This window comes from Diceros bicornis, chromosome 10 (genome assembly GCF_020826845.1).
Source record: "Diceros bicornis minor isolate mBicDic1 chromosome 10, mDicBic1.mat.cur, whole genome shotgun sequence".
Taxonomy (NCBI): domain Eukaryota; kingdom Metazoa; phylum Chordata; class Mammalia; order Perissodactyla; family Rhinocerotidae; genus Diceros; species Diceros bicornis.
Window position 1 is genome coordinate 44,565,739 of NC_080749.1, and position 26,337 is coordinate 44,592,075.

The window sequence follows — 26,337 nt, forward strand, 5'->3', positions numbered from 1 at the left end:
ATAAATCATATGCGATCATGAAAAAAATTAAGTGGCCTGACCTGAGGTCTATGCAGTCTTATGTCAACACATAAATAATTTTTCTTATGAGTCTAGTAGATGGCATCCTGAAAGACAAAGAGAATGATAACAGAGTAAGATTTATAGATGAGAAAATAGGGAAGACATTACCAACACTGGCTCAAGTTCTCGCTCAAATGTCACCTCAATTAAGGCCAAATCACTCATTTAAAATTGAGCCCTCTCGGGGGCCGGCCCCGTGGCTTAGTGGTTAAGTGCGCGTGCTCTGCTACTGGCAGCCTGGGGTTCGGATCCCGGGCGTGCACTGACGCACTGCTTGTCCGGCCATGCTGAGGTGGTGTCCCACATACAGCAACTAGAAGGATGTGCAACTATGACACTCAACTATCTACTGGGGCTCTGGGGAGAAAAAGGGGAAAAAAAAAGGAAGAGGATTGGCAATAGATGTTAGCTCAGGGCCAGTCTTCCTCAGCAAAAAAAGAGGAGGATTGGCACAGATGTTAGCTCAGGGCTGATCGTCTTCACAAAAAAAAAAAAGATGACCCTTCTCAATCTCTAGGTTATTTTTAGCTTCTTCTTCTTTTGTCCCCATAGATTTTACCACTTCCCAATATCCTGTAATATTTGTTTATTTATTTGTTTGTTATTTTTATTGCTTATTTCTCTTTCCCTCACATAGAGCTCCATTTTTGGTTTGTGTCACTCACATATCCCAACGATATATGGGAACAATCCTTGACATAAAATAGGTGCTTAATAAATATTGCTGTAAGAAGGAAGGAAGGAAGGGAGGGAAGGAGGGAGGGAGGGAGGAAGGAAGGAAAGGAGGGAGGAAGGAAGAAAAGAAGGAGGGAGGGAAGGAGGGAGGGAGGGAGGAAGTAAGGATATAGACGATATGGAGCTCACCTGCAGCTCACTGTGGGCCCAAGCTAGATAATGCTCAAGGAGAGTACCTGCAGATGGGACCAGTAAAAGGCCAAGCTCAGTATTGTTAAACAATCAGATATTAACCATTGATATCTAACAATGGTAATTTAATCCTTGTGCTTCTGCTTCAGGTTGCCTTTCAACATGAATTGCAGTTTTGTTCATCATAACATAGAGAATTAGTAATAGGGGACTTTGCTACAGCTATTCACTTATTTTTTCCTGAGAACTAAGGAAAGATTACCAGCTATTTATAAGAAGTATCTGTTTTATGGATTAGTGAAGTGAGAATTAGTTGAACTCCGTGTCTACTTCCTTTTGACATTCTAATTAGTGAAATTTCTTTTATTTATTTATTTACTTATTTGTTTGTTTGTTTGTTTGTTTGTTTTGTGAGGAAGATCAGCCCTGAGCTAACACCCATGCCAATCCTCCTCTTTTTGCTGAGGAAGACCGGCTCTGAGCTAACATCTATTGCCAATCTTCCTCCTTTTTTTTTTCCCCAAAGCCCCAGTAGGTAGCTGTATGTCATAGCTGCACATCCTTCTAGTTGCTGTATGTGGGACGCGGCCTCAGCATGGCCGGAGAAGCAGTGAGTCGGTGCGCGCCCGGGATCCAACCCGGGCCGCCAGCAGGGGAGCGCGCACACTTAACCGCCAAGCCACAGGGCCGGCCCCTAATTAGTGAAATTTTGATGAGTACATAATCTAATCAATGCTGTGTTCTATTCTGATAATTTTTCTGGCAACTGTATTTCTAATATATATATACTCATATACATATATAAAATTGTATCATAATATTATAATTAGTTATAAGAACCATCATTTGATTAAATTCCAGAAATGCCAGAAATCTAGAAAAATCTTTGTAATGGGGTTCATGTGCCAGAATTACGGAACTATTTTTTTGACAAGCGATTTGCCATGCTCATGGTGGATGACTTGGTATAACCGTCAATTCGAATGGCAAAGCTACACTGACATAGTGAAAGAGTCGCATGGAAGCTTGTGGGCTCTGAAGAGCCTGTGAGGCTGTCTGGACCACCAGGTGACAGAGGGATTGGGCTTTTCTTGCAATTGATGCAAATTCTGACGCCGCAAGTTCTCCCTTTCATGCTGCCTCCTCCTCCAGGCTCATACTGAGGAACCATCACAGAGGAGGGAGTTGTGAAGGGTGAGGGAAGCAGTAGGCAGGAGCAAGGGAGAGCAGGGGAAAGCGGATTGTGTGGAACCACACAATCTACTCAGGCCTTAATTTATTGTCCTACAATGTGATACCACATCAACTGGCCACAGAGAGGCATGAGCTCAAACCCTTGATTTCTCTCTTGGTGAACACCCAAGGCTAGAGAGACTAATTGTCTACGATACTTAGGCATGACCGTCTGTTCTGTTCTAACTTTGTTCCTACTTTCAAAGGAAAAAGGAACAAGAACTTTCCCTTCTCTGCCATTTCCTGATGGAAAGAAAAAAGGGAAAATATCCTTTGTTGAATGCAAGAAGGGCCATGCTTGACTGCAAGAGGGCCCCCCCTAGTTTTGCTTATACTCAAATAATAGAAATATCTAATATGCACTATTGGATATTTTCACACATATTCTCAGAGCCTGAAGTATTATTTATGCCAGAATCTCTTTATCCCTATTATTCTTGCATGTTTGTCCATCACTAATGGTAGAGTCTTTCTTTTGAAAAACCCTCAGTCATTGACCCCTCAGTACCATTACAGCATCACCATAGGGGTGTAGGGGAGGGGGAAAATCCCCCCTTCTACCCTTCTTGTGTTCTTGTGGATGGACTAATAATAAAATTGACACAAGACCAGATTAACTGGAGAAAAACCAAATTTAATTATGTGGACAGGAGAGAATCATGAAAATGATGCTCGGAGAGTGAATGAAGCAGGCAGTATATGTATCTTTTGGAGAAAGAAACAATAAACTTGTGAGGAATTGACAGGACAAAGAAACTTAGGTTTTGGGTACATAATTAGTGAGTAATTTAGACAGAGCTTAAGTTTGAGATAGTAAATTAATAAGGTTTGTTTATGCAGGCTTCTCAGTCCAGAATTCCCTAGCTCTGGAGATAAGATTGCAGGGAGAGCGGCTTTCACATGGGAGATTTATTTCCCGCTTTCAGGGAGAACAGAGACAGAAAGGGCAGGATGCCCTTTTTGCTTCTCAAGTAACTTTAATTCAAAATAATCAGTATGCCATTGTGGGATATTTTGGGGTGGCCTGCCCTGGGCCCCAACAGTGGCAAATCTAGTGTTTCATAGAGGCACAGAAACTTCCATGGCTTCAGTATTTCTAACATAGTCATATCTTAGTTACAGCCACAATAAAAATACCCAGAAAAAACGTATTTTTCGTGACACCTCAGGAAAATATCCACCTGCTCTAAAATTCTTTTTCATTACGCTTCTGAATTTTACCAAGACCAAAGATGCAGCAAGTTTTTGAGGAAAAGAAACACTGTCTACCTTGTGTAAGATTTTATCCAATCTTTTAATCTGAATTTATAGACTAGAAAAGTTTTTCAGAAACACAAACTGCTTTTAATTGTGATGTTGCTACAGTCTATGCAACAATTAGGTAGTAGAATACTCCAGATATTAAACCAGTCATAAAAACTTCAGTAAGAGACCAAATCAAATACAGAATCAATGTCTCCTAGTTCTCAATTCAGGTCTAAGGACGATTATCTCAGCCTATTTAGGAGACTTGAAGTATAGGGGAGGGGTGGGGAAAATAATGGGAATAATGCCTTCCTTCTTCCTGTTCCCTAGGTTTTAATGGTCTTAGCTATAACAATAACCAATTGATTATAACTTTGAAATGTCTAAAACAGAGCCATCAGAAGTGTTGTGCAGAATGAATTGTCATTAACCTGGCTGAGTATGTGTACATGTGTGTGTGAGACAGATGTAAAATCATCACAGAAGTCTAAAGCAGTAATAGTAAAAGCCAACATCCTCCCAGACAATAATCTCAGATGCTTGAGAGTCAAAGCTCTTTGTGTGGCAGACAAGCCCAAGTTTTAAGATGAGAGGGATCTTGATGTCCTCCCTTCCCATTCCCTTAAAGTTTTAAAGGCCTGGATCTGACTCTCAATTGAAGGCGTTCGGGTGCCTGGTGATGAACCAGAGAAGTTCTGGGAGGGTAGAAACTCAGACAATAGCATAAGGATATAAATATTGTAGAGGAGGAAAATTTTTCCCTTCTAGGTTCTTTGGCTGGTCTAATTATCAAATGACATAAGACAGATTAACAGGAGAGAAACAAATTTAATTTTGTATGTACAGGAGCCCCGAAGATATGAGGCTCAAAGAAGTGACCAAAGAAGGCAGATTTTATACCTTTTTGACAAGGAAACAATAAATTTGTGAAGAATTGGCAAGACAAAGGGGTTTGGGCTTCGGTAGTAAATAAGTGAAGAAGTAACAAGATTTGTTTATACAGCTTTCTTGGCCCTAAATTCCCTATCTCTGAAGATAAGGATGCCTTCTACCCTCCTGGTACAGGGAGGGTACTTTTCACACAGGAGGTTTATTTCCTGCTTTCAAAGGAACAAAGGCGGGTCAGAATGTCCTTCTAGCACCAGCTGTTTCCTAAGTAACTTTAATTCAAAATAATCAATATGTCAAAGTGGCACACTTTGGGGTGACATATTCTTCTCTCCTTCAATATAAAGACTAGAAAGGTGGGACTTCCCTGAGGAAGAAGAAAGAAATGGAAGGCTAAAACTGCCTTAGAAGATGAAGCTACTGTACACTGCAAAACTGTTCTGCATCTCCACCCATACAGGCAGGTGCTGGAGAGACAGGAAAAGTAAAGACTGCACTCTGTTGATGTGAATAAATGCATGGGCTATGATATCATGCAGTTGGGATAATCTTCTCATGCTTCAACCCGATGCTGTCGATGAATCCCCATTTTGATCATACCACTTACTCAGTTGTCACTTTGGCCTTTGTGAGAGATGCGATATAGAAAAAGAAAAATAATGAGAGTGAACAAACATGAAGAGAGGGAGGGTCAGAGAGAGCTCTGGCCTTGCTCACCTGTGGGGAACTATAATTATAATACACAGAAATGAGTCAACACCTGGCTCTTTCTTTTCCATCTCCTTGTTTCAAACACTGCCTATAATCTTGCCTTGGTAGAAGAGAGACTACTTGATATTCTCTCTTAAACTGAGTTGCCTGGAAACAGACTCTGAGATGGAGAGATACAAGCAGGGTTTATTTTTGGGGTGTGGTGGAGGGTAGAGAGGTTGCTCTCAGGAGATACACCTGTAGGGAAGTGAAGAAGGTAAGATGGGGCAGAGGAAGACGCTGACCCGCAGTACAAGTGCAAAGGCCTCGGTCCACCCTATAGGGACCTCAGGAGTGGGATGGCCCTTCAGAGTTGTCCCAAATATAGTAAAGGAAGACAGGCTTGTGTCCCTCATCAGTCAGTCATTTGGCTTTGGATAACACTCAAGAGGGCATAAGGTTAGGGGACGCAGTTCCCCTCAGCTCAGGGTAATACCCAGTGAGGGAGGCAGTTGTAAACTGTTAGCAGCCATATTCCCAGGCCCAGGGCACGCATGTCTTGGCCCTGAAGAGGGGATCTGGGCAAAGAACCATGGTGTCCATTATATAGTCTCACAATTAATTGTTTTATAAGATATAAAGATATGCTCAACCAGAAAGATAAGAAAACTTCAGAGAATTAAGAGAAAATAAGAGAATTCAAAGGTAGGTAATAACTTGCAAGACTATTGGAATTTCATGTTTAAACTGAATTTTATCTATGTCTTGAAAAATAAAATGTCTAGAATTGCACTATCCACTACAGTGGCCACTAGCCACATGTGTCTATTGAGCACTTAAAATGTGGTAAGTCCAAATTAAGATGTGCTAGAAGCGTAAAATACACACCAAATTTTGGACACTTAATAGGAAAAAAATAAGGTGAAATATCTTATTATTCACTTTTTTTTTTTTTTTTTTGGTGAGGAAGATTTTCCCTGAGCTAACATCTGTTGCCAATCTTCCTCTTTTTGCTTGAGGAAGAGTGTCCCTGAGATAACACCCGTGCCAATCTTCCCCTATCTTTTGTATGTGGGACACCGCCACAGCATAGCTTGATGAGTGATGTGTAGGTCCACACCCAGGATCCGAACTGGTGGACCCCGGGCTGCTGAAGCAGAGCACGTGAACTTAACCACTATGTCACCAGGCTGGCCCCTTATTAGTAATTTTTATATTGATAACATGTTAACAGGATATTTTTGCTATATTGAGCTAAATAACATAAGTTATTAAAATTAGTTTCACTTGTTTCTTTTAACTTTTTTAATGTAGCTATTAGGAAATTTTAAATAAGTTATGTATATCACACCACAGTTTTGTTGGACAGTGCTGGTCTAGAATAATCTCAAAGTCTGACAAAGTTGTTGTCTCAGCCTGCAGCCTTGTCAGACTGGAAAGGGCCACAGAAGGGGAGTGCAGAAACCCTCTCTCCACAGTCAGAAACTCATTTCCTTGGCCTTACTAGAATAGTAACCCAAAAACATCTTAGTTCTTGAAAGTCCAAGATATGACCTGGGCCGTACAACCACTCTGCCCTCATTGCTAGAGTGGGAATGGATGTAGGAAGTGCCAAGATTCATTGTGCCATCCTTCTTGGGAACCAGAGCCTCTGGGAAGTAAAGGCATTTGCTTTAACCACAAATCAATAGATTCTGACTCATTTTAAACCTTTGCCTCAGGACAAGGGAATTGTAACCATCACAGCTCAGTAATCAGTATGGGTCTACTAGGAAACAGCTGGAGTCCAGTGAGTAAGTCCTTGGGTGTAACGAAATAACTACCTCATATGCCAGGAGTCTGACCACATGTGGCACTAGATGAAGACCAGGCAAAAACATGAGTCATCGATCAAAAATAAGGTAATGTAAAAAATTACTTGTATTTATTTCTACCACCAGCAGGGCTGTACTTTTGTATTTGTTTTGTTTATTGCCATCACTTCCATGCCAGCCATGTTTTCTCCAGCTCATGATTTTATTTCAATATCATCCAGAACCACTCATTCCTTCTGTCTCACTGCCAATGACCAAGTCCAGACTTTCATCACCTCAGCGCAGAATGACTGCAACCAGTTTCTTCCTTGATCTTTTTCCTCCTAATTTTTTTCTCTTCAATCTATGATTTCACCTGCTAACTTCTTGTAGATTATCTTTTTAAAACACGTCACTCCTCTGCTCAAAAAACTAGAATGACTTCATGTTGGATACCCAATCAAGCCCAGACTCAGTATGGCATTCCAATAGATAGGCAAAATATGTTCATTTTTCTTTTTCCTTCTTCCTCATTCCCTCCATTTAGAATGTGCTTCCTACTCTTCTTCCCTTTTTAAATCATTTTAAAGAAATATGAATTGAACATCTAATATATGCAAGATATTATTCAAATTCCTTCTTCACTTTAATTCATAAGCTTTACTCATTTGATCCTTGACTTTTCTGAACTTATAATACCTATAATTTGTATATTGCACGATTGCTGTATACTCATATTTTTTCTGATAATTTTATGCTCATAATCATTGAACTCTCAACCAATTTGTTAACTCCCCAAGGTCAGAGATCACATCTTATACCTCAAATCGGAAAATGAAATGAATGTTTATTGAATGCTTTCTCTGTGTCAGTCACCGTAAGATATCTTCAACATTTTTTATCCAGAATTCTCTGTATCCACTTTTCCTTGTGCGTGTGCTCTCCTTTCATCATTTCCATATGGCCCTGCCAGACCGCCTCGACTCCCGACGCCAAATAATACCGACTCAAGTATGTGAGTAGCAGATTTACTGGTGTTTTGGGACAATGATGGTGGAATTTCCACTGGTAATTACTACTTGGGCTGCAGCCTCCTGCTTGCTCCTGGGACTCCCTCTCTCTTCAACGTTTTCCCCCTTCCTCTCTAGCTCCTTCTAACTGATCCTGTTTTAGGTAAAAACGGTTTGGTTATCTCTTTGATTCGTGACCAATGGAGCCCTAAGAAGGCCTCATCTTCAAAACTAACACAGCTGATGGGGGTTCTAAAACAAAGAAAGTTCTCTCTCTCTCTGAGAGATATTCTATGTGTTTTAAGTAATTTTTTTCTGTTACATACAATTTTCTCATTTAATCCTCTCAACAATCGATTTTACAGCAGCTAGCAATTAATATTTATTGAATGTTTACTATACACCAAGCATTGTTTTAAGTGCATTATCCATATTATCTCATTTAACCTGTACTATAAAAAAAAGAGGGAGGTATTATTATTATTCACATTTTACAGGTTAGTAAACAGAGTGAAGATAAGTTAAATAACTTGTCACAGAGGACTCAGAGAGTAAGTGAAAGAGCCAGAATTAAAACTCAGGCAGTATGATTCCAGAGCCCAAACCCTTAACAACGTTGCTGTTCTGCTTCACAGAAAAAAGAAACTGAGACTTGAGAGATTAAGTGACCTGCTGTGGTAACACAGAGGTGACTAGTGTGGCTGAAATCCTTGCTCTGTCCACTGGGGGATGGTGTTCCATTCTCTGCTTTGTTTGGGAGAGGTTTGCTCTCATCCTGTTGATGTGTTTTGTTTGTTTAATTTCAGTATTGTTTGGGATTTTTCAAAAAGATTCTATTTTTTTAGAGAAGTTTTAGGTTTACAGCAAAATTAAGAGGAAGATACAGAGATTTCCCATACACCTATTGCCCCTAGATTTGCGCAGCCACCCCCATTATCAACAACATCCCTCACCAATGGTACCTTTTTTACAATTGGTGAAACAACAGTGACACATCATAATCACCCAAAGTCCATAGTTTACCTTAAGGTTCACTCTTGCTGTTTTACATTCTATGGGTTTGGGTGTTTTATATTCTATATTTGGACACCTATCCGTCATTACAGTATCATACACAGTATTTTCACTGCCCTAAACCTCCTATGCTCTGCCTGTACAGCCCTTGCCCTCCCATGGTCCAATCCCTGACAACTGCTGGTTTTTCTACTGTCTCCATAGTTTTGCCTTTTCCAGAATTTCATAGAGTTGGAATCAGACAGTACGTAGACTTTTCAGATTGGCTTCTTTCACTTAGTAATATGCATTTACGATTCCTTCATGTCTTTTCATGGCTTCATAGCTCATTTCTTCTTAACACTGAATAATATTCCACTGTCTGGATGTACCACAGTTTATTAATCCACTCACCTACTGAAGGACGTCTTGGTTGTTTCCAAGTTTTAGCAATTATGAATACAGTTGTTATAAATATCCATGTGCAGGTTTTTGTGTGGGCATAAATTTTCAACTCCTTTGGGTAAATACCAAAGAGCCATGATTGCTGAATCATATAGTTTGATGTTTTCACTTGGCTTCCCTAACAAGTACACAAAGTGACTTAACTGTGTATATTATATTCACTGAGATACAAAAGACAAGTCAGTCCTTTCATAAGACTCATCCTTAATTCCGCCTTTTTTTTGATTCCCCCATATCCAGTCCATCAAGAATCTCCCACCAATGTGCCCGTTTCCAGTTCCTTCCATTTCCATCATCCTAATCCATGCCAATCAACTAGTCTGGTGCCATCTAACTGCTCTTTCTGTCTTTATTTTGTCTCTTCCAACCACTTTTTCAGAGTAGCTGGAGAGTAAATCAATTCCTGTCACTCCCCTCATGAAAATCTCAGACGACTTCTGATTTCCCTTAGACTGAAATCCAACTTTAGATCGTCGCCAACAAGGCCCTGTATGACCTGGTGTGGGCCTCCTTTCCAACGTCATCTTAGGTCACTCTCCTTACTCATCACATTCAACCACACAGGCCTTTTCTCAGTTCCTTGAATAGACCAAGCTCTGCTCATTTGGGATTTCGCCTTTGTTGTCGCTTTTGTCTGGAAAGGCTCTTCCCTCCACTCTTTAAGTTGGTTGTCTTCTTGTTTTCCAGGTCACCTCCTTAAATTTCACCTCCACTCAGAGTCCTTTCCTAACCTTTTATTCTCTATCATGCCATATTTGTTTCCTGTGTAATAGATTAATGAAAGACAATGAATACATCCATTGGAGAATGGATAGATGAAATAGATAAATCTTGAATACATGAAATGAATAGATCCATTGGAGACATAAAGCAAAAATACATCAAATAACTAGAAAACAAGTCTAAAGTAACATGTAAAACATGTTTACTAGTGTGCTAGATTAAATACATAATCTGTGAAGGAAGTCAAAACAAAGGAGAGAAGATTAACATAGGAGTTAGTCAGAGGTTTCTTGGAGGTAGTGAGACTTTGAAACACTGCATGGTTTTGGATTGGCAGAAATATTATGTGGGGGAAACTAAGAAATTCAACTTGATAGAAACAGAGAGGTTTTGCAGGAGAATAATAATAATAACAATCTGAGATCAGTTTGTGATGGACACAAGAAGTGACATGTTCATATAGCAACTGTAAATTGATGTCAGTAATTGTTTTTTAATGGAATATAGCAGAAATTACACTTAGTCCAATATTGCTGCCATTGCTCAAAGCTTCTTTGAATTGTACCCTGTAAAATGGCCTGGAGAGTATAATATACATTTTTTTTCAATATTCTGGCAAATATTTGCTCTTTTAGATTAATGTCATTTTTGAAATAGCCAAAAGTCATCTACAGCCAACTCTAGTGAATGAAATGGTTATATGTTGTTGTTGATATCTAGGGTCAAACATAAGGTCTCACTCTAAAGTAATGATCCATATCTACCTCTCTCTCTCTCTCTCTCTCTCTTTCTCTACCTACCTATCTATCTATCTATTAATCCTTGTATATTCTGAAGGTTTTACAGTTGAAGAGATCCCAAGACCTTGTCAGGAAGTATAGCATAACTGGAATTGGATACAGCTTCCTAAGGGGGAAAAAAATTATTACTTACAAACATGGGCTCTGGTGGTTTCTTTTAAAAAAAATCATTCTTCTGGCTTTTTTAGCCACAATTTTTACATAAGAATCTAAGAGCTTAGGTCATAATATTCTAAGTACTTTTATTGCATTTACAATAGGCAGATTATATAAAAGAAAAATGCCTTATTTTTAAGAATTGGCTATGTTGGCTAAGTTAGCCTTCTATAGGGGATTTCTGTGCTCAGAACCAGAGTGTAGTGATTGTTTGTAAGAGAACAGAGCCTTGTTTGCTTCGGGATCCTGACAGTAACATTAATATGTCTTGGTGTAAAAATAAAGCAAACAAATAAAATAATTTGTGTACAACACTAAGGATTGTGCCTGGCACATAAAGTATATTCAATAAATGTTTATTCCCTTTCCATTAGTCATGTTTTGAAAGTTTAATATCCTCAATAGTTTTATTTTACTTTTTTCCATGGTAAACCATGTTTTGAACATACAGGAGCAGTGGAAGTGGTGGGCCTATAGGTAGAAGTTTAGTAACATGATCTTCCATGTAAGATAGAAATTTTTGGTTCAGTTATTGGTATCACAAAACTGGCTGTTTGGATTCAGAAAATGAAATTATCTAGTTACAAAATACATTTTGTCCTGTTTCTAAATTATTTGGCTAAAGAACTTGTCACATGCATTTGAGTCATACAATGCTTATACACAAAAGCAGTTGGATATTTGAAAATAAAACTTCTTATGAACTAACTCTCAAATTTCTTTAGATATTATTGTATGAGTCTGAGTCCAGTCTGGTGAGAGAAACCATATAACAATTTGAACAGGTAAAATTTAATACAAATAATTATTAACTATAATGAGATTGGAGTAACAGAGGATTAGCTAATAAAAAGTAAAAACAACTCTAAAGAATATGGAAAAAGTAGATATATGAATCAGCTGCTTCCCTTGTGGCTGAGATAGAGCATCCAAGGCTGAGATGCAGACCTTATTGGAGAGGGCAATCATAGCTCATTGAAAGCAAAGAAGTCGTGGTGGTGCCACTGGAACTTGCTGGAAGTCCACATTTTGGAGTTTGCTGGAAATGTGCCCTCTGGGTACCAGAGAAAGCTGCTCATGGGGAGCTGTCTTACTGGAGGCACTCTACACAAAACTGTCTGAGGAGGTGCAGCTGCTGGCCATTGAGTCCTGCTGGCTGCCATGCACGGCAAGAGCCTGGGGCTGGAGAAGCCACCCATTCTGCAGCAGCTTGCCAAGCAAGCACACCAGAACCAGGAAGCAAACCCCTTTCTTTCCGCACTGTCTCTCTAGCACCCTCTACAGGCAAAAGTTAATGCACACCAGCTGGCAAAGTAAAAACATTTAAAGGGCCCAGATATATTTTTAGGAAGCAGATTAAAAAGGTGCAATTTGGAGGTGAGAAGCAAAATATTGATAACCGGCACTGTTATTTTATGCTATTCATATTAATATTTTAATATGAATATTTAATATTAAATTTTTGTGAATATTCATATTAATATTTTAATATTCTTGTTGTCTAATGCCCATTTCTAAGGTGGAAAAAGCATTTGTGGCTCAGGCATCCATCAAGGCTAGGATTATGAACAGAGAGACACAAAAAAACACGGTAAAATTATATTGATGTACATTATAAAAGAAAGAGATTGGAAGAAATCAGGGAGATAAAAAGTAATATAGGATGATTTTAGAGAAATCATTTTGAGGAGTTTTGGAGAGAGAAATAGAGGTGGTAAAATAGTTCTCATGTATAACAACTTGTTCTTTGGGAAACACAGAGTTAAAAAGATTTGAAAATATTTGTCTAATATGCAATTTCCTTTTAGACTTTTTTTTCCCATGCTAGAAATAAATATGTAGATTACTTTTTAGTTAATTTGGATGTTGATGTTGAGTTTCTTTTAAATTTAACAACCCCATCCTGAGAGAAGCCACATGCTTTATTTGGGTTACACCGATCGTAACATTTTAAAAGCATTTTGAGGCCATCAAATTTTTAAACATTCAGATTTTTTCCTTTTACATGTCAAAGAATAAATAAAACAGAACTTAGCCTAATATCTTGCACATAAATATTTATTAAATCATTAGTTTTATATTTATTATTTCTAATTCAGCCAGTCCTAATACTGCATGGGAATACTCTTATTAATTTCTAATTAGCCATTTTGCATTCATTGAAGCAAGTTTAAAAATCTTTACTGCTTTCCTTATGTCCCTGTGTCCATCCTCATGTCCAAAGCCAAACTCAGCAGACAAGACAGCCTAGTGATTGATCCAGGAGAATGAATTCCATTGGCCTCCTGCTTTGGACAGTTACACTAAGCTGTATCTTTCATCTATATTTACTTCTCTCCTGCTTTAGTAGCAGCAGCAACAGTAGCTATCCTTCTATCTAAACTTAACTTTTTCCTCTTCATTTCATCCCATGCATTTTGCCTCAACACTTCTGCCCTCCTCTCTCCTTCTTGAGACTTGAATCTCTCCCTGTTTCCTGACTCTCACTCCTCAGCCTGTAAGCAGGCTTGAAACTTCGGATCGATCCTCTTTCAAACTTTTCCTCTCATCTCTTTTTCTCTCTTTTTCACAATGCCCATTTAAAGATCACCTATGCTTATTACATTCATTTCCTCACCTCCCAAAATTCACTTTTTGTTGAAGAATATCTACCAGGCTCGCTTGGTATAGGTCGGTTTTCCTTAGCCCAATCACACAGTTCAATTGAGCACAAATTATAAAGCATATTAAAAAAATTTTTTTGGGCCGGCCCGGTGGCTTAGCAGTTAAGTGTGCGTGCTCCGCTACTGGCGGCCTGGGTTCGGATCCCGGGCGTGCACCGACACACCGCTTCTCCGGCCATGCTGAGGCCGCATCCCACATACAGCAACTAGAAGGATGTGCAGCTATGACATACAACTATCTACTGGGGCTTTGGGGGGAAAAAAAAAAAGGAGGAGGATTGGCGATAGATATTAGCTCAGAGCCGGTCTTCCTCAGCAAAAAGAGGAGCATTAGCACGGATGTTAGCTCAGGGCTGATCTTCCTCACAAAAAAAAAAAGAAAAAAATAACTTTTTTTAACTATCCTAATAGTTGGATATTGTGAACAAAGATGTACATGGCACCAAATATCCATCCACCCCTCTGCTACCCTGGTTCCAGAGCACATTGTGATTGTCTGGGCATTCTTTTCCTCAGAATCGTTACAAGGTAATGACCTGACCTTCCCTTGTCCAGAAGATGACGCTTCTGGGCCACTTGGTGAGGCCTTTGTCTGGGAGAATGCAAGAAAAATAGGGTTGGCTCTCAAGGCATCTTTGTGTGTGTGTGTGTGTGTGTGTGTGTGTGAGGAAGATCGGCCCTGAGCTAACATCTGCCAATCCTCCTCTTTTTGCTGAGGAAGACTGGCTCTGGGCTAACATCCATGCCCATCTTCCTCCACTTTATGTTGAAGGCCGCCACAGCATGGCCTGACAAGCTTTGTGTTGGTGAGCGCCTGGGATCTGAACCGGCAAACCCTAGGCCACCGCAGCAGAGCACGTGCACTTAACCACTTGCGCCACCGGCCTGGCCCCTCTCAAGGCGTCTTTTGAAGAGGATGGTTGTGATAGAGCACAGGTATCTCACAGCCCTCCTCCCACCTCTAGCTCCATTCAGAGAAGTCCTGACGTCTCCCCACGATCGTTATATTAGAAGCTGGCATCCTCTTTCGTTACTTTATTTCCTTCTCAGACCTTACAGAGGAGTTGAATCTTATTAATACTAGTTTAATTACTGTCTTGACATGAGAGCAGCCATGTTTGGTGGTTCCATTAACCTACAGCCACCAGCAGACAAAGAAATATACAGCTGCTTTCTGTGTGGCGGGAACTGGCCTTTCTCCCATGGAGATAGTTGCAATTTGTAAGAATTTCAACGTCCTTTGGGCGTCATGGTCTGGGGCAGACTGGCCATCTGTGCTGGGCTAGGACGATAACCAGGGAAAACAATGCACATACACACACACACAATTCCCGGGCTGGGACAATAGCCAGGAGGCTCAGTACACGTATGCCCCTGATAACCATTGTGCGTGGGAACACTGTAAACTCTGTAACTACTTCCATAAACTGCTGGAAACCGAGGCCTGGTGAGAGGCTCACCTGTGGAAGGGACGCCTTGCCCAGGACATGTGATTCCCGCCCAGCCATGTTGATTGACAGGACTCTCCCACCAGTGGGGCATGGATGTTGTGAGTAACTGATCTAACGTGTTCTCTTTTCAGTCAACCTGGTGTTTTTCTTTCCGGTTGATTTGTGTTATTTCCCTTCAGTCGATGTGGATGTTTTCCCTTTCCAGTCCATCTGATGTTTTTCCTTCTCGTTATATGACCTATTCGAATCTGCTGTTATCTCAGCCAATGTGGATGTTTTCCCTTTCCAGTCGAGCTGATGTTTTTCCCTCTTAATATTTGACCTATTTGGATCTGTTTGCGGACTATCACCTTTACTCTCCTCAATATAATAAAATATAGCTTCAGTCCATTTGTTTGGAGTGGAAAGTTTCTTTTACGTCTCTGATCGAATCCTCGAACAACTCATAACAACTATTTTATAAACACTTGAGTAAATAAAATTTAGTGATATTTTTAAATCAATGTTTATATTATCTACAAAATTTTCTCAAACTTATTATACACTTTAAATCAAAAAATATTTTATTCAAACCATAGTTAGAATGACTTTTCCTTTTCTAACAGGAGGTTATCATAATATTTGATGGTAAAATTATCTTTTATGGATTGTCATGTGTTCTTTTTTCTTATCTCCACACTATCCATCCCCAACATCCCCACCCCCAAGACGGAATAACCCCAAAAAGAGCTTCGAGAAATCTCCTGGACACTCCACAATCCAATGCAATCTTCTATCTCCATCCCTATTGGAAGTAATCTCTCCTTCCCCTCTCTTATGGCATTGATCGTTGTCTTCCATATATTGTCTTCACTATTGGGGAGAAGATCTTATGGACAAGATCATTATTTTACTCACTATTCTCTGTGTCCAAAATACAGTACCTTACAAATAGAAGGACTGAAGGATGTTTGATGAATAAAGAAATAATTGGTCATTTATTAGATGTATGTATATCCCTCAGTTAAATTTATTTTTCCTTCTTCCCTTCTCATTTCTTTGTCTATGTGTTTTAGTGTGGGTATCTTTTTATCCTCCTTGTCTCTATTTCATTTTGTTTCTATTTATTCCCTATAAACCTTCAGTTTCTCTTCTTTTTCCTCTCCTGCATGGAACACAACATTTTACATGGAATTAAACCTTTTGTTTGTTTGTTTCTTGCAGTTATTTGAGTTTTGCATTTTATCTCAAAATAAATGAGTGATAAAAATAAAACACTGAAATAAGTTGTTTATTACAAAATTTATGGAAACTTAATTGATCTTTCCCCATGAGATTAGTGGCTTTCAATGTAAAAAACTGTTTAGTCTAATTAAACACAAGATAAATCAATGTTTTAGAGAAAGATTTGGGATTCACTTGTTAAATGAGATAAATTTTTGAGAATTATACTAAATTGCAATTTTGAACTCAACAAGTTATTTAACATGAATTGTGTAAAGCAAAGCCATGAAAATATAAACCTAGGTCAAAAGCTAAGGAAAAAAGTAAATTTAGTAGTAGAAACCTTGGTGTGGTACTAAATTGATACTAATGTTAGGTGAGCAATCCTGTCCAAGATAACATTAAATCAGTTGTTTTGGAGGTCAATTTAGTATTATACAAATCCTTACAGCTTGATAAACTATAATCATTTCCATGGCCTGTTAAGGGATTCAAAAAGAAAGAACTAACCACCTAGCAGTCCATTCATCCTGTGTGTATATAATAAAGTACATAAGCTTATAAAGACAACAGAAGACAGGGTTTGAAGGAGATATTTAAATTGGAAAAATGCTCACCCTTGGTTCATTGTTATTTTATATATGTAACTGAATTAAAATTTAAAATGTTTTTCATGTGTTAACATAATTTCCATTTTAAAAACTCGTATGTAAAGTATTAATATATTTCATCAAATATATTTAGCTTAAATAGTGGCCCAAATGTATTTTAACAACTGCATGGTTAAATACTACTTCTTATAAACAGTCTGTTCCTCTTCCCATGGCCCTTCTAGGATTTGATCTTTAACTTGGATTTAAAAACTATGAACTAATAGGGCTCACCAGAGTTCACATTTCATCTTCAAATGAGATGCTTATGGAATGATTAATTTCACATAAAGAGAGACTTCATAATACTCTATGTGGAAAATATCTAAAAATTATCAAGACTATCTGCAATGCTTTCCATATGTATTTCATGTTTTATAACCTATGACCTAAGAAAAAAGTTTAGGGATTTAGAAACAAATAAAAGACAACCACCATTTATGATGGACAAAAATTACTGTTGACATGCTACAACCCAACCTCTCTCTCTCTCTCTTTTTCATGCAATTGCTGATCAGGTCACAACAATATTATAGTAATATTCTTAAAGATGAAGACAGAATCTAATTAAAATTGTATCTACATAATAGACCTAGTTGAGTCCTATAGCCACTTAATAAATAAATGTTGATATTGATATTGATATTGATACCTATCTTTCTGTTGCACTGATAAAAGATCTGGACACTAAATCTTCCCTCCAGCTACACTGAGTAGCATGTTGATAGAAACCATGTTTCATTACAGCTACTACTTTCTTCTTGAAATAAGCTGTCTAGGCTAAACATTGGACATGGCGGGCTCCAACCCTATTTATATCCTCATTATTAAACATAGGCCTAAAATTTACTATTATTATGCTATACCTATGGCTGTGACTACTGCAACTGCTCCTGCTACTGTGTTCTATCCATTAATTCCTACTATGCCAATTGCTAGGTATGTTCCATACAATATATGAACCCTCATGGCAGTCCCTCAAGGTTGGTATTAATTCCCTAGAGTCTCAGAGAGATTAAGTGATTTGCCCAAGTCACAAAGCTAATGAGGACTCAAACCCAAGTTTGCCTCACTCCACGCTCTCACCATAAAAACAAAGATATAAAATTGTCTATCTAGTTTGACTCATTAAGGAGACATGGACAAACTGAAGAAGACAGAAGCAGCTTGTAGTTATTTCAAATTAACTTCATAACTCTTAGAAGGAAATAAAGTAATTTTTATGTGTTTTTCTTTATTGCTATGACTCATGTAATTGTTTACCAGATTTTGGAAACGGGCATTTTATTATGCTCAGGGTGAATGAGTGTTACTTTCCGTCTATGTTCTCTCCATTCTGGTTCTGGAAACGTGAACTGTGCTAGATGTTGGGAAGTGACATTTGGGTTTTGTCTTTGAAGAATATAAATGATGTCTGCTGAAGAGGTGGTGAAGAAGGGCTTCTAACCGTGGGCAAAGGCACACATTTGAGAAAGGTTCAGGGTGACCAGGAAAGACTTTAGTAAGAGCGTTTGGTAGAAAATATCAATAACACCCAATAAACAATTTACTTAGGGATTGAACATTGCTAATATTTTCTCACTCTCTATTGCTCTTTCCCATCAGCTTATAAATGTGTTGGAGTCTCTTACATCTTCAAACCAACAATGACAATAATCCAAATTAATAACCAATAATTCAAATTCTTCTTGGCTTTATGTTCAATTGAATTGAAAACACCACCAGAAGCCTTCTTTTCTCTAAGAATAACACTCTGCCGTAGGGACTATGAAATTGCAGAGAGAAAATATTCCCCTCTTTTACAGCATTTTTCAGTTTCAACAGTCTGTTGTGACATGCACTAATCATCCCTTGGAAAACCATTTCTTGTCCATTTTTGTATTGTCTCAATGCCTTACATTGAAGATATCTGTATAAACTGTAAATTACTGTATTTTAATTTCATATGGTCTGAAATGATCTCAAACTTTTTGTATAAAACCTTTACATTTCCTACCCACAGGTTGGCCAGTGGTCTTTTGGCTTGGAAATGCTTGTATTTTTAAATTTCCTGATACTTTCAGGCCTTTTGAACCTGCCTTGAGACATGACTGCAGCCAGTCTATCTGTTCTGTGAGACCCCTGCAGTGCCCTGAGCAGATATGAGCTCCCTTCAAATGCGTAATGTACTCGACAGATATTTAGCACACAGCTGATATTACCATAAGTCTTTACACAAGGTCTTAAAATGAAAGCAGCCAGGGATCCAGAAGCGTGGACTATGAGAATGCTAGAGTTCTAAGGGACCTTTGATATCATTTAATCTAGTCTCATTTTCCAGGAGAGGAAACACAGGCCCTGTGAGATGAAGTTGCTCAGTCACTCAACTAATTGCAGGTTTTCTGGGGACTAAAACTCGGGCATTCTAACTGCAGACTGATGTCTATGTGTCATGAGCATATTTTATAAATGACTCTAAAATGTTACAATTATTAACCGTTCAGTAACTACCAATCGAAGTGCTGCAATTATTACAATTGTTTGGAAATGAAATACATGCATCACAGTTGGAGTTTTCAGGTACCATCACATATTAAATTTTATGCTATTTGAAACACGTACTTTAAAACTTTGAAGTAGAAATAACTCTTCTTTATTGAAAAAAATTACTGGAAAACATAGACGAAAAAACCTGATATTTGTTGACAGCTCAAAAACAGTGTACATATGTTATAGTAGTACATTTAGCTATTTTATACATTTAGTTTCTTGCATAGTTTCCAAAACATTCTAGAAGATAGCAATACTTTAAATGGAGTCAGCTGGAGTTTTAAAAAGTATTTTAAGAAAACTATAATCTTCTTTTGTCCTCTTGCATTCCCAAGAGCTCTGAGTGGTTAGTAGTCATCTTCGCTTAGGTCTTATCAAGTAAAGATTTGAAGCTGCTGTTAGATTGAACTTAATTAATCCATCAAACCACAGAAGAATTTTCTTTTCATTCCCTCCAACATTTTGCTTCCCCTAAGTCATAAGAGGTAACAGTTTCCCTGGAGCAGGCCATCTGTGAGACTCGAAAAGTATGGCTTAAAATGGTCAAGTGTGGCTCTGTCTTGATCATATGGCTCTTCCATTCCAAAAGAGGCTACTTGTCTACTTGGGAGAATGTTCTGTAATGCTTGGCCCTGTGTCTATCTCTAAATGATCATACTTACTTCAGAAACACTGAAAATGTCACAGCCACAGAGAAGTTACTCTTCTGCCTGGAGAGGGGTAGAGGTTGACATTTTCTCTTTAGTCTCTAATAACACCCAGCATCTGCTCCCAGCTAAATCCTGTGTGAACCCTGGACATCTCCACTGACACAGGTAATCTTGTACGTGTTAAAACTAGTCTAGATTTAGCCACAATTCCTGTTGCTAGGTAGTTTTTGAGCATAGTGTAATGTTCATGGAGGGAAGCCTGAGAAAGTCAGCCTTAAGCTAACTGATGCTGCTGCCTCATAACACCTCGCCTTTTATGGTGCTTCATATTTTTCAGAGTGCTTTCAGATATACATATATGTCACTTAATCACTAAAACTGGGCAAGTGGTGTGGGAGGCAGAATTCTAAGATGGCCCCCAGGATTTCTGCCTACTGCTGTATATGCCCTGAAAACTCCCCTGACCTTGACTGTGGGCAGGACCTATGAAGATGACGGGACAGTCGCTGCTGTGATCACAGTTAAGACTTCATCTTAGACTTGAGATATCACAGACTTGAGACAGAAACTCTCCCGTAGGCCTTGAAGAAGCAAATAGCTGTGGTGTGAAAGGGCCTGTGAGCAGGCCACACGGTGAGGGCAGCCCTAAGAGCTCAGAGTGATCCACAGTGGACAACTAGCAAGAATATAGGAATCCCAGTCATACAGCTGTAAGACAACAAATTCTGCCAACAACTTGATAGAGCTTGGAAGTGACTTTTCCCCAAGTGCATCCAGATGAGAACATCATCTGGCTGACACCTTGATGTCAGCCTTCTCAGATCCTAAGCAGAGGATGCTGCCCGGATCTCTGACCTACAGAACATGTGCAATAATAAACAGGTATTGTTTTAAGCTACTAAGTTTGTGGTAATTTGTTATGCAGCAATAGAAAACTAATAAAAGCAAAGGTAGATAATACTAAAACCATTTCACCAATAAGGAGACTGGTTCAGAAAGATGAACTGACTTGCCTAATTTTATTCTGAGAATCAGTGACAGGACTGAGATTGGTACCCTGGATCCTCATTATACTCCAGTATTCTTCCCACAGTACTATATTGCTCCACACTAATGAGTATTATTGGTAGATTTTCTTTACCCTTGCCAACAACCAAGACAGATAACTGAAAGCATAATATGCTGTCTTCCTCTATACAGCTCAACACAGAGTAAAGCAATGACTTTATTAATTCTCACATCCGTTCTGCAGTACAATAAAAACATTAAGCAAAATCATATTAATGTTCAGTTGATAATATTTTAAAAGAAGCTTGAATCAAATGTCAATCCTCATCACTAAACAAACAATATTCTGAATAGTCAAGACTGGGAAATACGATAGGTAATTCTACCCACTTTTTGTATTGTTTCTTTGGTGAATTATTTTTGAAAACCACTACAAAATTCCTTATTTTGAGACAAGGCAAATCTAGCCCTTTGTGCACCATCATCGTCCCCCAAGCCTGGAAAACAAAAGAGACAGTGAGAGGAAAAATTAAATGCACATTCGATTAAGAATTCATTTTGGCGCAAAGTAAAATTAAGCCCACAGTAATTTACTCACTTGGCCACAGTTTTTGCAAATAATCTCGCCATTTGTTTGATAGTCTGCAAACTTGCTTTTCAGTGCTTCGTTTTCTCTCACAATGTAGAGTTTCCTAAAATTATCAAGGAGTAAGAAACATCCCTGAGAATTTGCAAAGAATCCAAATGCAGCCCATGGGTACGTGTTGTTGGACCTGAAGTGCATCCCCATGCTGGCATTATCCTACACCTCATTCGTTCTCTCCTTCCTGCCTCCCCAGATCATCAGGCAGATGCCCCCTTTCCACACACACCTCTCAAGGGGCATGCTGCCTTTTGCGGCTTCTTCCAAGACTGTTGATTATTTTAACTAGACTTCAGTTCAAAAAGTTGAGAACAAATATGAGTATACAGCAAACTGATGTGCCTTGGATCAAAATGACTTTGGGTCTTACACTTCTCCCTCCCTGACCCAGTGCAGCATATTTGAAAAACTGACATTTGAAACAGGGATAATATTTGGGGACTAAAAGTAGGGAAGTTCCGAAAAATAATGAATCTCATTTGTATTTTTTTGCAAGAACATTTACAATACAACCTGCCTCTCCCCTTATAAAGAAACTTAAAATTGAGTCTTCCTGGACTTACTTGAATTCTTGTGTCATATTGACATGGTGCATGTTCTCAATTACGTGGATATCTTCTCCAGTGCAGGCCAGCATACTGCAGTTTTTGCAGAGGAAACTTATTAATGATGGGTTATCCTTGTAATGCTTTGCAATACTTCTCCTGTTTTTCATTTTATTTTCCATTATACTTTGCATTTGTAATTCCCAAATCTGCATTGAGAAAAAAATATTCAATTTTTTTTCATAGTTTCACTGAAATAAGTCTCCTGGGATTCAGAGCTGTTAGACAGTTATGAAAACATACACTTGGTCCATGGTCTAGAAATAAAATAGTGAGGTAATGCCCCCTCAAAGAATTTAGTAGACAATCTCCTATAATCATGGAAATGTGGAACCCCTAAGTGTTCAAAAAACAGCCCATTCCATTTTAGAAAAGTTCTATTGTGAGAAAGTCCTTAGCAATATTCAAGAAAAAAAACCTCTCTCCTTCTAAACTCCCTCCACTAGTTTTAATTGTGTCTCATAAAATAAGTCTAAACTTTCTTCCACATGGAATCTCTTTAAGAACTAAACACCGTTATTACATTACCTATAGTCTTCCCTTATCTGTGATAAGCCCTCCAGTTTCTTTCATCTTTCCTCATACATTGTAATTTCCAGACCCTTTCCTATCTTAGTCAATCTCCTCTTTACATATTTGTGGCAGAAACCACTAGTTCCCCCCCCCCCCCGAGTATCCTTTCTTCCTAGGAACAGAACTATAATTTTATTTCTGAGTGGAAATATGCTAGCTAAATGACTACATTTCCAAGCCAGTGGCCTTTGAGACATAAGGAGATATTGAGTGGAATGTCCAGAAAGTCTCCTTACGTATCAGATAGCTGGCATGCGCACTTTTTGCCTTCTCCATCTTCTTCCTCCTTCCTGCCTAGAATGAGCATGCGGCAGTTGAAATTCTAAAAGCTATCTTTGACTTTGAGAATGGAAGCCAAATACTAAAAGGGCAGAGAAGAGAGAGAGAGAAGTCATGGCTTCCTCATGACATCATGGAGCTATCGTGTGGGTCTAGATTGCCCACATTCTTTATGTGAGAGGATAAGCCCTTAAGCCCCTGTATGCCAGGTTCTGTGGCTAGTGGCCAAACTTATTTCATAACAGAAACAATGCAGTTTATGAGAGACATAAAACTTGAGATAGAGACTGGCCAGTTCTCACACCTACATAACATCACAGTAGAAAAACCTGCTTCTTAAATAATTTACCTCCAAACTGAACCTCTCATACATGACAAATTTATATTAAATTGTGGAGGAAGCCATTGTTTTCCTTAAGACTGAAGGGAAATTTTCGGTAAATTATCAGTGCTGATGAACAAAGCTGAATGGCCCATCTCTTTGGCTCTTGCTTCTATGTTTTAGGCCTTGATTCAAGGCAGTCATATTTAGCACAGAAAAGAGAACAAAACCTTGCAAGCAAAACTGTGGGCCATATCATAGGTTAATCAGATAGGTACAAAGAATAATTTCCTATTTAAATTATAACAACATAATAAATTGAAGTATTCTGTCCCCTAAAAGTTTAATTAGGTTGTTCTTGCAAGATATTTATGGTTCAGTGAGCTGATTAAAAGATGATTTGGCATAGGACCACACACATGTGGGCAATTAAGAAACACCTATGAGTGCAACAGAAAAACTAAAAATAAACTAAGGTCAGTGTAGGGATATGTAACCAGAACACCAGAAACTAAAAGAATAGCTCTAAGATAGCGAAGAAGATAAAATAACTAGAGGGGCAAAAAAAGAAAAGAAATCATAATAAATACATGGAAGGCACGGCTATAATCAGTCTAAGTCCAAATAAAATGTAATAATGTGGCAAAAGTTGTTGGGTCAATGCCAGGGAAAATGTGTATAATCTTCAACTTGCTCCTGGAAGTCTGATTTGATTTTAGAAGATTTTAGTTATGTATAAACTCTGTATATGACGTGGAAAATAGACCTCACTCTATGTGTCAACTCTCATCATGTATTAGCAGTTGCCAGAATGTTGTGTTGAGAAGGATTCTCAGATCAGAAGAAAAGACTGCTGTGACCTGGTAGCAATGTGTGCTGGGGACTTTGAACAGAGCAGTGGTGGCATGTACCTCACATTATTGCTGTCCCTGCTCTCAGCCTGTCTACCTGGAGTTTTAGGAGTATAGGTCTCTTAGCCAAAGGAGACCTAAAATGGTAGTCCATTCTGGGGCCCCCAAAGGGACTGTATCTTGTTCTAGAGATTATCTGGAAAAATTAGACTCATAAACTCCAGAAACTATTCTAGAGTTTACCCAAAACAACTGGTTTTGAAACATCAATCTTTGAAAACATCCACTTGAGTCATTCATTTAGGACATTAAATGTAAAGCAATAACTTTCCAGTGGTATTGCAAGGCCACAAATGTTTGATTTGACACTACAAAATGTTTGGTTTGCCTTATATTTAAAAGGGTTTTAAAATATAAATTTGTGTAGAAACCTGGCCAGGAAACCTTGGAGTTGGTTATAGCAATGCACACCAATTTGAAAGCATCCCTTTCGTGAAACTCTATTTAGGGTAGAGCCAATTCCAATGTTAAGAAACTAACATTCACACCCATATGCAAGGGTGTGAATTTTCTTCTAAATGGATTGTTTGCTATTATAGTAGTTACAGTCTTTAATTCAGTGGTATGGGGGATTTCCTGAAATATTGTAGAAATACATTCTTCCTTCACTGCATTTCTCTCACAACTCAAATAACTGTTAGTAAATTGAGATGCAGCTACACGACATATTATGTATTTTCTTATCATTCAGAGCTAACCTCAATGTCACTCCCTCTAGGAGAACTTTCTCAACCACCCAATCTAAAGTACCCATCTAGTGACTTGTTTCATGTCGTCCTAGTCTAATTCTCCAGCTCTTATCTCTATATAATGTATTTCTTGCTTTATTTCTGTTTATTGTGTCTCCTCCTCAAATCTCACCATGTACACACTAGAATATAAGCTTCATACAGCAGGAGTCTATTTGTGTTGTCTGCCACCATGTTCCCTGTTTCTAGAACTTTACCCGGCACATAGTAGGTATTTCATAAATATTTCTGGAATGAAAAATTGGGCCTGTACAAACAGATTGGACCAAACCAAAATTACCAGATTGGGTTAAGCGGGTAAGTTGCACTAGTCTTTCTGGATCAAGGGCAGCCTAATTTTATATTACCAAAGTTTATGGTTGGTTCCACTGGAATGGCTCCCTGACGATTTCTGCCCACCAAGGATCTTGATTCTTTGTATCAAGAGAGAGAATCTGGACTAAGCACAGCTCATCAAACTGGAACTTATAATTCAGCATAATTTTTATCTGAAGACTTAGCCACAAAGATATCAATGGCAACCACAGGCAGACATTTTAAAGTGAAAACTAAATTCCAAGAGGGCTAAAAACAATACCTTATGAGCATACTCCTCTGGTCTCATATTTTGAACATGGTCTATAGCTTTATACATCATCTTCTCTCGGAAGTCATTAACTGTCTCACGTTCAACAACTCCTGAGCCGCTGTGGGCAACCAGGACGTAGGTGCTCTCATCAGCTCTGGCTCGACCACGGGCCTGAGAACATAAAGAAATAAAGTAAATGAAGGGCTGTCTTGCTGTGAACTCTCTCATTTTTGTCCTGGAATGATATTCATTGATCACTGTCCAAGCCTTCAAATGATCTCTCTATTTTCAGTGAAGTTAGTTATTATCCATTCTTTACAAGTTGGCTATTTGAAACTCAAAATGCACTTTAATGCAGAAACAATGTTCTAGAGTGATGATGGTTAGGTCCCCACACAGGCCCTCAAAAGCCTCAGTAACACAATACCATTCTATCTAGCCTTTTTGTTCCCTAGGACCCCTCTCTCAAACCCTGGGAACTATAATCAGTGACTTGCACTGGGGGACCCCCACTCCCCTTGCCTGGTAGGAGGGATGAATGAGGAGAACGGGCATCTCTGACCTTGACACCAGGGCTGTGGAGTGTGCAGCTCCGTTCCTGGCATCC

At 38.7% G+C, this 26,337-nt stretch overlaps 1 protein-coding gene across 1 annotated transcript in view; it reads right to left on the bottom strand.

The window, feature by feature from the left end:
• Positions 1-19,502: 19,502 nt before the first annotated feature.
• Positions 19,503-26,337, bottom strand: part of IFIH1 (interferon induced with helicase C domain 1) — a 55,524-nt gene continuing 48,689 nt past the window's right edge. Inside the window, exons 13-16 of the mRNA XM_058549103.1 lie at positions 25,740-25,901; positions 22,287-22,477; positions 21,679-21,772; positions 19,503-21,577 (exon numbers count right to left, since the gene is read on the bottom strand). Coding sequence (XP_058405086.1) covers positions 21,398-21,577; positions 21,679-21,772; positions 22,287-22,477; positions 25,740-25,901 — 627 coding nt within the window. The 3' untranslated portion in view covers positions 19,503-21,397. The remainder of the gene's footprint in view (positions 21,578-21,678; positions 21,773-22,286; positions 22,478-25,739; positions 25,902-26,337) is intronic.